At 43.1% G+C, this 18,389-nt stretch overlaps 1 protein-coding gene across 2 annotated transcripts in view; it reads right to left on the bottom strand.

Moving 5' to 3' along the window:
- LOC126299061 (uncharacterized) overlaps nt 1-18,389 on the bottom strand; it is a 1,316,522-nt gene that overhangs the window by 182,530 nt on the left and 1,115,603 nt on the right. For both annotated transcript variants that reach the window (XM_049990731.1, XM_049990732.1), the window contains 2 exons: nt 3,069-3,206; nt 1,709-1,819 (listed from right to left, as the gene is read on the bottom strand). In XM_049990731.1, coding sequence (XP_049846688.1) covers nt 1,709-1,819; nt 3,069-3,206 — 249 coding nt within the window. The remainder of the gene's footprint in view (nt 1-1,708; nt 1,820-3,068; nt 3,207-18,389) is intronic.

Raw genomic sequence — 18,389 nt, 5'->3', positions numbered from 1 at the left:
AGACCACAACAACAACATTTGCTGATATTGTCCACCACATTAATCGGTATTGAGGGAAGATGTGGCAATAATTAACATTTAAACACTTTTTGAAAGCGCTGTAGGTTCGCAACGGTAACCCTCAGTTATAATGCTGGACGGACCCTCATGTGACGAGATGTGAGAACACGTAATGCTCTGAGGAACATCGTCGAACATTACCGTTTTGGTGATCCAGGGCTTATGGTGTAGGGAGGCCTGATGTTGCATGGGCTTTCTCACCTCCAGCTCTCCGAACACGGTACACTGTGACACTGTACTGTGTCCACTTGTGCGCCGTTTCAGGGGAGCATTCGGTCCTAACTTCAGTTTTAAGGACGACAGTGGGCGACGATTTCGAAGTGCGCAGGTGGGGTACTCTTGGAACAAGAGGATATTCGGCGGATGGACTGACTTGGATGTTCACCCGACTTAAACTCTATCGAGGACGTGTGTTATGCATTGGGGGGATGTACTACAGCACGTCCACAGCCACCAACGACCGTCTAGCAGTTGTCAACCTCGCTTATGGACGATTGAAACCCCTTACCACAAGAACTGATCACGAACCCAGTGGCTAGCATGGGAGCACGTTGCACAGCTTGCATTGCCGTCACTGGTGATCACACAGCCTTTTAAGAACTATGTTCCACCTTTTCTGATGCCCAAGAGACCGTCAGAAGTAGGGGTGTCTTCACAAGTTTCATCAAGCTGTGTTACTTGCCAGTGACACATCATACGAAAGTTACTTTTGTCCTTAAGTTCTGCAAACCAAGGTACAAGACAGAAAAGTGACAAACATCAGTATATAGAGCCTCTTTCCAAGTTTCGATTCGTGCTACATGCCACAGAATAGTCGTACTAGGCGCGGGCGTGTCAGAACGTGTAAGCAAGTACTGCGTGTTGTCGCATCAAATTACTGCGCGCCTGCTGATAGGTGTCCAAATGAACTGAATATATATGTGGGCTGCTGTCGCGCAATCCATGGCAATTTATGTCAGCGAAGTCATTAAATATGCACGTGTTGAAGTATGATGCGTCACATGAGATGCTCACATTCAGCTCTTGTTATGAGTTATAAGCTTGGAGATATGCTCTATCCACTAACATGCATCCTTTTTCTGTATGTCATATGGTTTTTTCACGATCACCTTCTGAAACCCTGGAGGTACTTACGAATAACCTTATACGTATGGAACTCTACAGCTCCAACTTGTTTGTGTAACATTTGCCACTTCTATTTTCCGTCATGAAGAACGAATAATTACGAGAATACAGAAGCTAAAATCACCACCAAACATTCAAAGCACACTAAGTAATGTGTAGAATAGCCAGGTACGTAGGAATGAATCTACTGACTGCAGTATCTTGTGATGATACATTGGGCCTGAACACCTCCCAACACCCGCCTCTGTGGCGGCATATGTTTATAGCTGAAGACAAAAGTCAGTAAACAGTTCAAGTAGTGATTTTGGCATGTATAAAAATGGATTAGATAGACAGATGCAAGTGATACTGGAATAAACTTCTCCCAACAGCATGTATGCACACTGGAGATTGACTTTAATTTTAAAAATTGCGCGCGGCTAGCTAGCGACACTCATGTTACCACATACATGCTTCATACATAAGTAAAAAAAATTCTCTGTTGTTAACACAGAGAGATTTACGAACAACATTAGCCTATTACCTTTAAATTGGCATAGATCCCCGTGGTATCCCTCTTCGCAGATGCAGCTGAACCCATTAGCCTCATCCAAGCAACGTGCGTCATTCTTGCACGGGGAAGAGGCACAAAAATCTGAAAACAGATATTTTCACCATTAGTTGAAGCAAGAAAATAGGTAATCTTTAAGTGGTGTTTTATAGTTCGAGAGTTTCAACAACAATTTATTTTGGAACTCGTCAATCAATAATTTTATTGTTTCTTTGGATTTTGTTTTCACGTCTTTAGTTTAACTGAATCCTAATATGCTCTCTGGACAATCTCCTTCACTGCAATGCAGAAAATACTGTAACATCCTTGTCCTTTTTGTTTAATCGGTAGCTAATAGTTACTGTTCCTTACAAAACTAAAGCAAACAGAAGGTAATGTACATCTAAAGTACCGTGATTAAGTTATGGCTATTAAATTGCGTTAGTATTGTGCTTCAAGTTTTCGGGTCCTTCTAAGCATCAGTGAAACTTGCCTAAAAAGTTCTGATTCGGTAGATAACTCCCTGTATGAGAAATGCTACAGGATAAACAAACAACATGATTCATGAAACATAATTAATTCCTTTATTAAAAGAACAAAAAATCTGGAGAAATGCAGAATGGCGCTGACAACAAATTTTCAGCCAACGTAAAAGCTGTTATGAAGAGTGATGAAAACTTTCTAAGTTCCCTGTATTTCATTGAAGGGTTCTCATATAGTCGTGTCTTACGACCACTTTCTATCAAAAGCAGACACCGAGCAAAATTTTGCCCTTAAATGGTATAAATAAGAACGTTGCGTGCTTGGAGAGAGGGAATTTGTGATGACCTTATACAACGGAACCAATCCCCACCCCCATTACTAATCATCCTTATTGAAGACAGTCATATCAGTAACTGCCCAAGACTATGAGACACAAACTGTATAGCATTTAAATGATAGGCAGCAGTTTATATTTAAACAAAAACAGCTCTTAGGAGTTACACACAATCTATAGTTTGCTACTGACTCATCTTTCATAATTATAAGAATTATCTTTTACGTGAATGAAGTAATACTAATAATATGCGAGCATTATTCATTATCTTAATCATTTCCCCACCAAAGAATTTTTCTGTTCTCTCTTATTCCAGCTTGGTCTGGCAGTGCCTGTTTCTAATGTGTGGTTGTTAGTGTTTTACGTTTCAGAACAAAATACATAACCTTAAAAATAGAATAATAAGAAAACGTTGTAGCTATTCGGAGATCCTGATTGTTGCGCTCACAGACTGCCGGAGAATGTGAAGTCAGAAATGACACAACGTTACCGTGCCTTACATAGTTACAGTATGAATATGATAGATTGTGTGCTTACCTATGTCAGTTTCACAGTTCTTCCCAGAATAACCAGGTGGGCAGAGGCAGTGATAGTCATTGGTATCATCTTGGCAAGTTCCTCCATTATAGCAAATATTTGACACACATTCGTCAGTTTCTTTCTCGCAGAACTCTCCTGCAAATTGAAATTTGAAACAGCTCTAGAAAACACAGAATAGAATCAGCGTAACGTATCTATGTGCTAGTTTAGTGGCTTCCACCTACAGGCTCGTTCCTGACAGCTGACAAATTGCTGTGCCCAATTACTACAGTTAATGTGATGAAGTAATAGAAGACCGTTGCCCTGCTTGTTCCGGCTCTGCTCAGGTACGCCGTTGACGGGACGTCCATTAGGCACAAAACTTCCATTTTCGAATCAAGTACACAATAATCAATTTCTCACGTAAAGCTGTAGTTTCTGAAATTCACTTTGTAGGAGATAGTCTCTGTCTGTATCTACGAACAACTAGGCTGTTGTCGAGTGTTCAACAAGGAATTCACGAGAACGGCAGCTGCGAAATCTTGGAAATAGCTCGGAAATCGAGGGATCTTTTATGTGAATCAGTGAGATACCATCTGAGATGAAGAGGGTGTAGCACATTTCTAATGCTTCGAACTGTAACTAGTATGCTATTGAGAGGAGATTCCGCCTTGCAATTTATCACGTGTCTGGAAGATGCAAACGGAAGATTGTGTACGCAGGGCGCCGTTTCATGAGAAAACTCTGTAAATACACGAAATCTTAAATAAGATAAGAAGATGAAGGAATGAATCTTTCACTTTGCAGCGGGGTGTGAGCTGGAATGAAACTTCTTGGCAGGTTAATTACTGTGTACTCGATTGAGACACGATATCGGGACTTCTGCTTTTTGCGGGCAAATGCTTTACCGACTGAGCTACCCAAACATATACCCGCGAAATGGAAAGGCCCCGAGATCCACTCTAGTCTGGTACACAGATTTAATCTGGCAGGAAGTTTCATATGAAGATGATTACTAGTCATAATTGACTTCGGCAGTTACAAAAGTTGCTCTTAGTTAACGCTGCTACAGATCAGTCCGTACAGACGAACTACTGCTTTATCAATGCTGTCCCAGTATCCACTGCTTTGCTGTACACAAGGTTTCAATATACTTCCTACTGTCGATAGTGTATCTCAGTTGCTACGGTGTTCACTCGTCCCTACGGCTACACATAGCTAGTATTCAAATGACGTTTAACCGAGAAAACTTGAGAGAATAATACCACTTCTACTCAGCGGCCTGAAAAGATTGTCATTACGTAATATAGTAATTCTGTACAGTAAAGTGGTAATAGGTCATTTTATAGGACGTAAAATTGCCAATTCTTGGACACTGCAAGAATGAGGAATAAGGCGAAACTACGTACCCAGTTCAGATATAATTGGCCTTGTTGTCTTTTTAAAAAATAATGGTGCAGTTAGGCACCTACATGACAATGCACACCGAATATTAATTGCTGATAAAGTGATCTTTTGGACAAAATATGTTTCGAAACCAATCACAGTATTTCATCTCCTGTTTCAGTCGTCTTCGTTTGATGTAAGCAAATAACGTAGCTAGCACAATTTGAATCTTGCTATTTAAGAATGCTAACCCCAGCCTTTTGTGTTTCTTTTTAACAGATTTTAGTAGATATGGTGTAAAAACTCCCATATTATAGAAATGTGGAGACGAACACATTTCTCCCAACGAGAGACCACTTTGTTGTGTTCTTAAGTTATGAAAGAGTTGAAAAACGGATGTAGCCAAATCAGAGACTGTATGGAGGATGAACGATTACAATGAACCTAAGGCGCCGTATTGTTGCAGATGTCACAGTGCTCGTGTGTGGTGTGACATTGTCATGCTGAAGGACAGAGTGCTCCATGTACGGACGATCTCTGCGGATTCGCGCTTTCTTTCTGCTGAGGGCCTCTCAAGCACTAACATAGTTACGTTACACAACGTCTCGTTACACGCTACTATTCGGACGCCTCTAGCGGCAGAGGGTTGCAACTTGAGTTAGCGAAGCGGGTAATTCGACTGAGTAATATGTGTAACATACAATATCTCAAACGATTTTGAGAACAGAGTAAAAAATTCGGATGCATTACTTTCCAGCACGCCCTCTTATGTATGCATGTATGTATGTATATGCGTTCCACATCTTCCTTTAAACCACTGACTGCTTTCAACCAAACGAGAAACAAATATCTCTTAATGTCTGGAAGGAATCGCTGTGGTATAAGAACCACATGTCTATCAAAGGGGTGGGATGAGGTGAAAAGCAAGTGTAGTCCATGACGCGCGAATATCCATAATTTATTCTTATAGTATTAAAGAATAAGAGCACTTAGTGACTTGAATCGAACTTTTCACGTAATATCAAACCTTTACGAAACTATCTCGCTGAAAATTCCCACAAAATCATGAAAGGAAAAAGGTGTATAGCTTGCTACATTTTCGCTGTTCTTGCAGTGAAACTGTTACATTAGAGATGACGTTTTAATTTATTGCTTCCTTACTACTCTCTGTATTTGTGCATCATTTTGCTGACAGTAGTGACAAATAAAACTGAACACACCTGCAAAATTATATCAGATATTTCAGAAAGTATGACCTCATAAACACTGAGATTCGTGACGACTGCCGCATATTGCATGAAGTTTAAATTTATTGCTGTTTTGCTGCTAACTCTACTCGCAACACATTTCGCATACAATATCCTCATATTTCGCCGAATTTACCTACAAAATTATATCATTGTAGGCCACATAGTTCGGGAGATAGGACGTCCGTGAAAGGGAAACCGAATGACGAAATTAGGTGGAGATACAGCTGGAATATGTGTAAAAAAATAATGAGTGAAATATTTTAAATATACCTAACACGCGCATATGAGGGCAATGTTGTAGATAAAAAAAATTCCCCTAAACCCATGGATCGATTTCAGCCAAACTTGGTACAAATATTACTTACTATCAGGAAAAAATACTGTGGGAAGTAAGACCCACCAGTCTATTGGGGATGGGGTGATAGCTTGGTGAGGGAGAGAGAAGGTGGGCGGAAAAGATGGATAAAGAGGGGGAAAGAGCATATGGACACAGGTAGGTGGGAGGAGCAGGTGGACAGACAGAGGGGGAGGAGAAAATGGACAGACAATGGTAATAGGTTGAGATGGACATAGAGAGGAGGGAGGAGGAGATGGACAGAGAGAGTGGAGAGGAGAAGTGGAAAGTGAGAAAGAAGAGGTGGAGATTGACTTAGAAGCAGTGAGTAGGTGAATCTATAGTGAGGGGGGGGGGGCGGAGGGAGAGGAGAAAGACTTAGAGAGGGGAAGAAAGTGATGGGCAGGGAGATGGGGGAGGAGTAGATGGACAGAGTGACGGTGGAGGGGTAGGAAAGAAGGGCTGGTGGAGACGGGAAAAGAGGGGTAGAGGGAGGGGAAGAGATGAATTAACAGAAGATAGCAATAGATACATACACAGACAACGCCGGGTACTCAGCTAGTAGTTGGTAAATCGGAGAAGTATTCCAAAAATACTTTGTGGGAGCCACACATGGTCCATGAGTTCCCAAACAATCACGACTTCGAAAATTTTTTCATCCCACACTTGAGATTGCATTGTCATCGAACTTCAACAGAATACTCAGCTTTCCAAGCCACTTTTAAAATATCGGTCTCTGCTTTAAGAAAAAATGCGTATCTAATATGTTTATTGGTACATCAGTCACACGAAGATATTAATATAGAGTTATTATATGAAGTCTCTTAAGAGATATCCTACTACTATGGTATTTCAGCTGAGCCTCCGAAACTATTACGCTCTTATCAACTATGCATGTTCCTATATAAAATGTTTGAAAATTACGGGTCAGATGTAAAATATTGGCTAGAAGGTACACGTTAATAGACAATAGAAGGAACATTTGAAAGACTCATGAAGGAATGATGAGCTTTTGCGTTTCAGTGAATTCAGTAATGAGCTCAGCAATTTATTGAACACTAAAAATGTGTTGGATACTACGAAGTGTAACATGCAGCCTGTATGTTAGTGTATGCAGTACGTACTGACAGAAACATGAAATTATTTTCGGTTTAATTAAGCGGTATTAATCGAACGGTGTGTCATCATATACCTTACGAAATCTATGGTAGTTAAATAATAATAATAGGAATTAAAATTATTTTGACATGAACATGCACTGAGGTGACATATGTCGTGGCATACCTCCTTCTGCCCGGGGCAGTACAGCAACGCGACGTGGCATGGACTCAACGACTCGTTGGAAGCCCCTGCAGAAATACTGAGGCATACTGTCTATAGCCACCCATAATAGCGAAAGTGTTGCCGGTGTAGGATTTTGTGCACGAACTGATCTCTCCATTGTACCATAAATATTCCGTGGGATTCATGTCGAGCGATCTGGGTGGCCATACCATTCGGTCGAATTGTCCAGAATGTTCTTCAAGCCTCCGAGAACAATTGTGGCCCGAACATGATGCATTGATATCCATCGTTGAGTAGGTGCAGATGGTTTCTAAGTAGCCGAACCATTTTCAGTCAATAATAGGTTTAGCAGGACCAAAGGACGCTGTACACTCCATGAAAACACAGCCTCTAACTTTTTCCCTGATCAATAATAATCCGCCTGTCATCATTGAGGAAGTGGATGACATACCTTCTGGAGTCACTTAGTGCAAATAACTATTTTTCATTTGATATCAATATTTATAAACAAGCCGATGGCCTAGCTATGCGGAGTTGTCCCCCAGGCTTTCTCGCCGATGTACTATTTGTAAGTAATCCAGAAAACCGCTATTTTTCTCGTGTATCTGCTTCGAACTACCAGATCCTTTTTTATAGAAGGTATGCCGATGACATATTGATAGTTTTTAAAGGCCAAGGAGTTGATACTGACACCCCTTTACTCGATTATAAAAGTTTTCAGAAGAAATTCCGTTTTACCCATAAAGACATGGATCAGCAGGGTGTGCTAAGTTATTTAGATTTATCCCTTCAGTTGGTTAATAATATGATGTGTTTCGATTTTTTGCAGGAAACCTAGCACTGGCTCTTCAGTAATTCGGCTACCCCAGCCCACCAAAGGCAATATAAGTTAAGCTTCTTCAGGTCGGCTATTGCTCGAATGTTTGAAGTTCCCCTTTCCTTGTAATAAAAAAAAAAAAGGTTCAAATGGCTCTGAGCACTATGGGACTTAACATCTGTGGTCATCAGCCCCCTAGAACTTAGAACTACTTAAACCTAACTAACCTAAGGACATCACAAACATCCATGCCCGAGGCAGAATTCGAACCTGCGACCGTAACAGTCGCGCGGTTCCGGACTGAGCGCCGAGATCCTTGTAATCTATTGAAAAAGAAATTAGCAACCTTTCGTATATAGCACATGAGAATGGTTGTAGTGCGTCACTGGTCCGTCTTTTATACTACGAGTACCAGGAAGGAGTGGAGCTTAAGACCGCGAGTTGACAACCACAAACGGTTGACAATGATATGCGTTTAGCTATTCCCTTTTTGGGCCCCTTTTGTTATGACTTAGTCAAACTGTTTAGTAATACAAAGGTACAATTTGTGTTCTCTACAAATGTTGGAACACAGTTCCCCCTTTCTCACAATGAGAAACTTAAGTTTTACCTTCACGAGATCGGGAGTATATAAAATTAAATGTCTCCATTGTGACGCCCAATGTATCATCCAAACGGGGAGGTCGCTTATCGTCATTTTTAATGAGCATCTTTTGACAAAAAAAGGATAACTTGAAAAATATTCTCACTTCGCGCAACGTTTGAAAACTTCTCGACACCGCGCACCATCCATAAATGATTTTGATATTTTGCATGTTGTACAAAAAGGGAAGAAGATTAATATCCGCGAAGAATTTGAAATTTCTAAAAGAGTCTATGTTAAGAGCCCAGGCGTGCTCAACGACGCCGGCCGATGTGCCCGAGCGGTTCTAGGCGCTTCAGTCCGGAACCGCGCTGCTGCTACGGTCGCAGGTTCGAATCCTGCCTCGGGTATGGATGTGTGTGATCTCCTTAGGTTAGTTACGTTTAAGTAGTTCTAAGTCTAGGGGACTGATGACCTCAGATGTTAAGTCCCATAGTACTCAGAGCCATTTGAAACATTCTTGCTCAATGACTTTGTAAACATGCCCTGAGTTAAGAGGTAACGTGTGACTTTTGTACGATTTTATTTTTTATTTATTCTTAACCCACAATATTAGTTCCTTTATCTCCAACCTCATTTATGTGGTTTTTTATGTTTGTTCTGCTTACCGCTCTTCGTCTTGAAATATATTCTTATTTATTTCTGTAGGTGGATGTGTCCTGTACGTTTTACTGGACGACGTGACATTTTTGATGATTGCAGAGGACGTTCTGTACTCTTGCCAGTAGTCCTCGTTTTTTTATTTTACCTGGTGAGTTTGTATTTAGTTGTGCTCTTTTCAAAACTCAGGTCATGGTTTCGCCGTTGTTTTATTTAACCAACAATGTAGCTTTATAGCTGAGTCCTGGCTCACAAATTTGTACTGAGGATACTTGTTATTCCCCATATGTCTGGTGATGCTCCTTTGAGAGTGAAACGCCTCACAACTGTGTCCTTGGCGACATGGCGCATTGTCATCCATAAAAATTCCATCCCTGTTTGGGAACATGAAGTACATGCATGGCTGCAAATGGTCTTCAGGTAGCCGCACATAACCATTTTCAATCAATGATCAATGTAGTTGGGCCAGAGGACCCAGTCCATTGCATGGTAATACAACCCACACCATTATGAAGCCACCACCAGTTTGCGCAGTGCCTTTTTGACATTTTGGGTAGATGGCTTCGTGGGGCCTGCGCCTCATTCGAAGCCTACCAGCTCTTACCAACTGAGATCGGGACTTATCTGACCAGGCCACGGTTTTCCAGTAGTCTAGGTCCAACCGATATGGTCACGAAGCCAAGCGAAGTTGTACTGTTATTAAAAGGTACTTGCGTCTGTTGTCTGCTACCATAGCCCGTTAACGCCAAATTTCGCCGTACTGTCCTAACCTGTTCGTCGTACTCCCTACTGCGATTTATGCGGCTAATTCAACGAGTGTTGCTTGTTTGTTAGCACCGATAACTCTACGCAAACGTCACTGCTCTCGTAGGTTAAGTGATGGCCGTCGGCCACTGCGTTATCCGTGGCGAGAGGTAACGCACGAAATTCGGCATTCTCGGCACATTCTTGTCACTGTGGTTCGTGGAATACTGAATTTCCTAACGATTTCCGCAATGGAATGTCCCACGCGTCTAGCTCCAACTACCATTCCGCGTTCAAAGTCTGTTAATTCTCGTCGTGCGGCCCTAATCACGTCGGAAAGCTTTTCACATGAATCATCTGAGTACAAATGACAACTTCTGCAATGCACTGTCCTTTTATACCCGTATATGCTACACTGCCAGCATGTGTATATGTGGAGATCGCTATTGCACGACTTGACACCTTAGTGTAATGTTGTTGTTGTGGTCTTCAGTCCTGAGGCTGGTTTGATGCAGCTCTCCATGCTACTCTATCCTGTGCAAGCTTCTTCATCTCCCAGTACTTACTGCAACCTACATCCTTCCGAATCTGCTTAGTGTAGTCAACTCTTGGTCTCCCTCTACGATTTTTACCCTCCACGCTGCCCTGCAATGCTAAATTTGTGATCCCTTGATGCCTCAAAACATGTCCTACCAACCGGTCCCTTCTTTTTGTCAAGTTGTGCCACAAACTCCTCTTCTCCCCAATTCTATTCAATACCTCCTCATTAGTTATGTGATCTACCCATCTAATCTTCAGCACATGTAAAGTAAATTTGGTTCTCGGTTACGGTTATCCAACAGTACGCCTTCCATACACCTAATTTTCGTACGTTGGGCCTCCAAATGTTAGTTGGTTGGTTTGTTGGTTTAAAGATTAAAGGGACCAAACTGCAAAGGTCATCGGTCTCTTGTTTCATAAACACGCAGAGCATATTGAAACCATCCACCAGTCAGGCTAAGCAAATGGTTCAAATGGCTCTGAGTACTATGGGACTCAACTGCTGTGGTCATCAGTCCCCTAGAACTTAGAACTACTTTAACCTAACTAACTTAAGGACATCACACACATCCATGCCCGAGGCAGGATTCGAACCTGCGACCGTAGCAGTCGCACGGTTCCGGACTGCGCGCCTAGAACCGCGAGACCACCGCGGCCGGCACAGGCTAAGCACTAAAATAAAAATTCCGGGGGAAGCCACTCTGCAACACGTTAAAATCTCCAGCCTAAAAGATTATGGTGGAGTCGAATTACAACACAAAGCTAAGTAAAAGATACAGCACAAAAGAGGGTGACGCAATAAAATTAGATGGACCTATAAGAGCCGCTTGCGCGAATAAAACTTAAAACCCGACCTGCCATAGAGACATTGTCACCTAAAAGAGATGATAAATCACCAAGGAGATTAAAAGTTCGCCTGAGGGTGGTTAAAATAGGACTTTTCAACAACATTTGGGCCACCGCCATGTTTGCACCACAGCGACAATGAGGGGGATCCTCTAGAAGCAGCACATGACGATGAGTCAGACAACAGTGACTAATGCGGAGCCTACAGAGAACAACAGAATCCCTGTGAAAGGCCCGCATAAAGGAACCCCACACAGTCGTGGTCTCCTTTACTCGCCGCAGCTTGTTGGGTGCAGACAGAGTGCGCCATTCGTCTCTGCACATCCCAAAGACCCGACGGCGCAACACCGATCGGAGATCAGTTGCCGGGAGGCCGATCTCCAACGTCAGTTTGCGGGTAGCCTCTTTGACTAACTTGTCGGCAAGTTCGGTTCCCGCTGTCCCAACGTGTCCCGGGGTCCATATGAACACCACCGAACGTACACGCTGTTCAAGAGCGTGAATGGTCTCCTGGACGGCAACAACAATGGGATGACGTGGTTAGCACTGGTCAAGAGCCTGTAGACTACTGAGAGAGTCACTGCAAATGACGAAGGACTCTCCAGTGCTGGTACGAATACGCTCAAGGGCACGAAAAATGGCTGTTAGCTCTGTGGTGTAAACACTGCAGCCACCCGGCAATGAGCGCTGGTCTACATAGTCCGCATGAACATAAGCGTACCCCACATGGCCATCAACCATCGAGCCATCGGTATAGATAACCTCCGAGTCACGGGATGCGTCTAGAAGAGCAAGAAACTGGCGTCGCAAGACTGCAGGAGGAACTGAATCTTTTTGACATCGTGAGAGCTCCAGCCGCAGCTGCGGCTGACGAATACACCAAGGTGGTGTATGTGGGTGGACCTGGAAAGCAGATGGAAGAGGCAAAGACTCGAGTTCACTAAGGAGTGACCAAACACAGATCCCAATTGTATGGCCTGATCGCGGCCGCCGGTGTGGGATATGGACTGCCGCATTAGCGAAAAGGAGACGGTAGGTAGGGCGACGGGGCGAACAACGGACGTGTGCAGCATAGTTGGCTAAGAGTTGCCTCCAAATGTCTCAATCACTTCACGTACTAGGCAAATGACGAAGCAATAGCGATATTATAAAGTTTTGTGAAGAAAATAATACGCCCCGAATATTAATCTGTGCTACAACTGATTACAAGTTATCTGCACATTTGAAGAAAAGGGGAATTATGAAGAAATGATGGTAATGAATATCGTCTGGGAAATAAAAAGAGAACTATGCCTTTTACGGTCCTTCTTAAATTCTACATCAGAACGATTTATTTCAAAACCTTAAGCAAAGTCATTTACAACTCTGATTAATAAAGTGTGAACGAATTTAAATGCATTCCGGCCAGACATAGATGAGAAAGAAAGACTGAGACAAATGTAGTGACATAGAGTTTATACCAAAATGTGATGCAGTTTGGGACTACCTCTCGTATGCTACTGCGTGTAGAAAAGGGTTGGCCCAGGAGTGAAGAGCGAGCTAGAGAATAATGGTGTGCGAGATGGATGAGAGGGAATGCAGAGAAATGTGGAAGTGTGGGTGGATGAAACGTGTGCCCTCGAGAGCGAAATTGTGGCACAGGATCGCCTGATACGCTGAGGACCCCCGCGAGCACAGGCATACCGTTTCTTCTGCTTTGGCGTTACTGCGATCGATTTATGGAAATGAGCTGTCTCAGAACTTATTTAGCGGGAAAAAATTGCCATGATTGATTAGGTTCGCTGTCAAGCGAGTTCCGACGGCCTGTCCTGTGATGCAGTACCGGAGAGGCGCTGCGGTAATCCGCGGTGTGTCGTTAAAATGCGCAATTCTCCATTGTAGCAAGCGTAGACTTGCATCTGTCTAATACTTGTCAACTTAATTTGAAGTGCAATCCTGTTTGATATCAAAATACAGACTTCACTAGCAACGTTTACAGCACATGGCGGGGAGAGCTACATACCATCACTAATTTTTCTATTTCCTGCCCCACTCGAGAGAGCAGTAACGGAAATGTTGCTGTCTGTATAACCTCCATTACGTTGTGCTTACGAGAAATGCACTATGCATGCCAAGACGAGACGAAATCAAAACATAAGAATGTTGTGGCTTAACGTCCTGCAGACGATGAAGCCTTTAGAGACAAGGAGGAAGAAGAAAACCGGTCACTTCACTTTCAAAGAAACTTTTCTGGAAACCCGCTTAATCAATCCAGTGAGATCATGGGGAACCAAAATCTGGAAGGCTAGAAGAGAATGTGAACACAGCACTTCCAGAGTCTAGTGCCCTAGCTACTGTGACACCTTGCATCCGTGTCTGAAGTTTATGGACAACGAATTCGAGGTAAAACAGGACAACATGAGATATGTGTCTCTTGTTAGAAGGGGGCAACATAGAAACTTTTTTGAATTCAACAGGAATGAGTGATGCGTTCATAACTTCGGGCTTTCTGTGACAGAATTTATGTTAGAGTACGTGTGTTCGTGTGTAATATCCGAGAATTTTAAAACAGGGGCAACTAAAGCAAAAACAGTTATACATTATTGGTTGACAATTCATACAACGAGTAGTTTTTTAAAATAAAGGTGTTAAAAATACAAAATTAAACGGAGTGAAATGTCCAATGGTCCATTATAGCTGCAGTTATTCATCTCACTTACAAACCCACATAACCGGTTTCGCAACTTTTACATTTGCATCAGAAGACGCAACTTAAATGTTATCTCATAGGTTACAGAATGCTGCAGGGTAACAACTGGTGTGGCTAGGTAAGGTTTCATCCATCCTCACTTGATGAAAAACCATCGTCAACTGATAAAAAGACCATCGTCAATGATGAAAGTCATGTCTGTGTTAAGTCGCGAACTGCACATTCCGATTAAAATATGGTCTTGTCGGCGTATTTCAGGCAACAAAATGCCCCTGGTAGATGATATTCCGGGATGTACTGCGCCCTGTAGTGACAAAAGCCGACTCTCTGATATGTATTTTCCATCAACATACCAGCTGACAACATAAGCTACGAGCGTCCCGTATATTGTCGAAGCGGATGCTGACACGGTGATGGAAATTGAACTAACACGAGTAACACGGAAAAGAAGAAAAGCTCGACGCTAGTGCTTTGCTGAGGACTTACGGTCACCCGCTATTAGACCCGGCTCTGTGTATTACATAAAACTGAACCTGAATATTACTAAATACAATGATGTTGCTAAGATGAAATACTTATTTCTGAATCATTAAAGCGTATTTCTGAATAATTAAAACAGTGTAGACATTAAATAGAGCAGATGACCTTCAAGTGGACCAGAAGTAGAAGTAGTCATGAATTTAATGTAAAAAAGCTGTAATAAGCTAACCAACTAATTAGATGGTGAGACGCCTAACTTCAGAAATTGAAGTAGTCAAAACTGGTCAGTTAAGCTCGGTGCCGTGCTGGAGCCCAACGGCCTCGTATCACTAGCAGTCGAGATGACAGGCATCTTATTCGCATGGCTGTAACAGATCGTGCAGCCACGTCTCGATCCCTGAGTCAACAGATGGGGACGTATGCAGGACAACACTCATCTGCACGAATAGTTCGACGACGTTTGCAGCAGCATGGACTATCAGCTCGGAGACCATGGCTGCGGTTACCCTTGACGCTGCGTCACAGACAGGAGCGCCTGCGATGGTTTACTCAATGACGAACATGGGTGCACGAATGGCAAAACGTCATTTTTTCGGTTGAATCTAGGTTCTGTTTACAGCATCATGATGGTCGTATCCGTGTTTGGCGACATCGCGGTAAACGCACATTGGAAGCGTGTATTCGTCATCGCCATACTGGCGTATCACCCGGCGTGATGGTATTGGGTGCCACTGGTTACACGTCTCGGTCACTGACGGCACTTTGAACAGTGGACGTTAGATTTAAGCTGTGTTACGACCCGTGGCTCTACCCTTCATTCGATCCCTGCGAATCCCTACATTTCAGCAGGATAATCCACGACCGCATGTTGCAGGTCCTGTACGGGCCTTTCTGGTTACAGAAAATGTTCGACTGCTGCCCTGACCAGCACATTCTCCAGATCTCTCACCAACTGAAAACGTCTGGTCAATGGTGGCCGAACAACTGGCTTGTCACAATACGCCAGTCACTACTCTTGATGAACTATGGTACCGTGTTGAAGCTACATGGGCAGCTGTACCTGTACACGCAATCCAAGCTCTGTTTAACTCAATGCCCAGGCTTATCAAGGCCGTTATTACGGCCAGAAAAATGGTTCAAATGGCTCTGAGCACTATGGGACTCAACTGCTGTGCTCATTAGTCGCCTAGAACTTAGAACTACTTAAACCTAACTAACCTAAGGACATTACACACATCCATGCCTGAGGCAGGATTCGATCCTGCGACCGTAGCAGTCGCACGGTTCCGGACTGCGCGCCTAGAACCGCGAGACCACCGCGGCCGGCTATATTACGGCCAGAGGTGGTTGTTCTGGGTACTGATTTCTCAGGATCTATGCACCCAAACTGCGTGAAAATGTAATCACATGTCAGTTCTAGTATAATATATTTGTCGGATGTATACCCTTTATCATCTGCATTTCTTCTTGGTGTAGCAATTTTAATGGCCAGTAGTGTATATATCCTCAAGCACGTTTAAGACAGCGCTTTCTCTCTTTAAGTACTATATCCAAGTTGTGTAGATTTGAAATAGAATGTTGGTTATCTCATAAATAAGATCTTAGCGCGGATTTAGAACTGCTCACTTTGAGATTTTTTTAAAGCTAATTTCGAAAGCCCTATCCGTTTGCGCACTGTACTTTTGAGAACAGTCATTACAGGAAATTGGATAATTCCTGTGTTCTTAGATGGGTTGGTGATTCACTGTTCCCTGTGTCTATACATGGAACCTACATTCTGCGGAATGAAAAATTCTGAATTTATGTTATTCTTTTTTAAATGATTATCTATTCTTTCTGGACAGGGATTATAGTTGGAAACGCTGTGGTAGTACTTGTTGCCCTGCTTAACAGATTATAAAATGGTAGAAACCGTGAAGTGGTTACTGTTATAACTTGTCTTGCTCAATACTTCCTTATCAGTACTGTCAACACAATTTGTATCGTAACCATGAGATAGTGCGATAGTTTGTGTAACTTGGTACTCCCGATGGAAAGTGTGGGGTGTTAGGGGGACTTGATGGAGGCAGTAAAGAAGCGAACGAAAGGCAGCCTTTTTATATTTAATGGGATGACAAGAAGAACGATGGAGTACGTTGTCAGTAGTAGACGGTATCTGGTAAATATCAGAAACAAAAAAATTGTTTCTTAATGTGATTAAGAAATCTAGGTAATGGAGTGTGTCATTAACACTGTGTTCGACTGTAAATAGAATATCAGACTGATGTGAACTCAGATGGCCCACAAGGAAACCGCAAAAGTCATTGCGGCCTTAATACAGTAAGAGAACGTCATCAACGTAACGAAACCCACTGAGTATTTCTCTCCCGAAAGATGGGTATTTTTGCACAACATCGTGTGCAGACTTGGCCTGAATACTGTTTGCCAGGCAGTAAGACAAAGGACAACCCATTGTTAGTCTCTGTTTTTGAATTACAAGAGTCACCAAATTTGAAGTAACTATAATTAAGAATAATTCCTAACGACTTCATCATTTCAGTAATTTCGTCGGGTAGACATTAATGGGTACCAAGATTTTCAGTTATAATATTCCGGACTTGGTCCGTAGGTACGTAGGTATATATATTTTTGATATCTAAATATGCTATGTTGACATCAGTGGGAATGTTCAAGTGATTTAGAATGGAAATCAGATGTGCACGGTTGCGTAACAATGAACTAGATGGGTGCATCAAGGCACTGTTGGTCTGGATTGTCTCACCCCTCAACTGCGATTCGACCTAGATCCCTCAGAGTGGTTGGTGGGTCACGTCGTCCATAAACAGCCCTTTTCAATCTGTCCCAGGCATGTTCGATAGGGTTCATGTCTGGAGAACATGCTGGCCACTCTAGTCGAGCGATGTCGTTATCCTGAAGGAAATCATTCACAAGATGTGCACGATGGGGACGCGAATTGCTGTCCATTAGGACTAATGCCTCGCAAATATGGAGCCGATAGGGTTGCACTATAGGTCGGAGGACGGCATTCATGTATCGTACAGTCGTTAGGGCCGCTACCATGACCACCAGCGGCGTACGTCGGCCCCACATAGTGCCACCCCAAAACAGCAGGGAACCTCCACTTTGCTGCACTCGCAGAACAGTGTGTCTAAGGAGTTCATACCTGATGGTCGTGCGGTAGCGTTCTCGCTTCCCACGCCCGTGTTCCCGGGTTCGATTCCCGGCGGGGTCAAGGATTTTCTCTGCCTCGTGATGGCTGGGTGTTGTGTGATGTCCTTAGGTTAGTTAGGTTTAAGTAGTTCTAAGTTCTAGGGGACTGATGACCATAGATGTTAAGTCCCATAGTGCTCAGAGCCATTTGAACCATTTTTAAGGCGTTCATCCTGACCTGGTTGTCTCCAAACACGTTGCCAACAATTGTCTGGTTGAAAGCATATGCGACAATCATCGGTGAAGAGAACGTGATGCCAATCCTAAGCGGTCCAGTTGGCATGTTATTAGGCCCATCTGTACCACGCTGCATGGTGTCGTGGTTGCAAAGATGGAGCTCACCATGGACGTCGGGAGCGAAACTGTGCACCATGCAGCCTATTGCGCACAGTTTGAGTCGTAAGACGACGTTCTGTGGCTGCACGAAAAACATTATTCAACACGGTGGCGTTGCTGTCAGGGTGCCTTCGAGCCATAATCCACAGGTAGCGGTCATCCACTGCAGTAGTAGCTCTT

This window comes from Schistocerca gregaria, chromosome X (assembly GCF_023897955.1).
Source record: "Schistocerca gregaria isolate iqSchGreg1 chromosome X, iqSchGreg1.2, whole genome shotgun sequence".
Lineage (NCBI taxonomy): Eukaryota > Metazoa > Arthropoda > Insecta > Orthoptera > Acrididae > Schistocerca > Schistocerca gregaria.
This window is presented reverse-complemented; position numbering and strand designations above follow the sequence as displayed.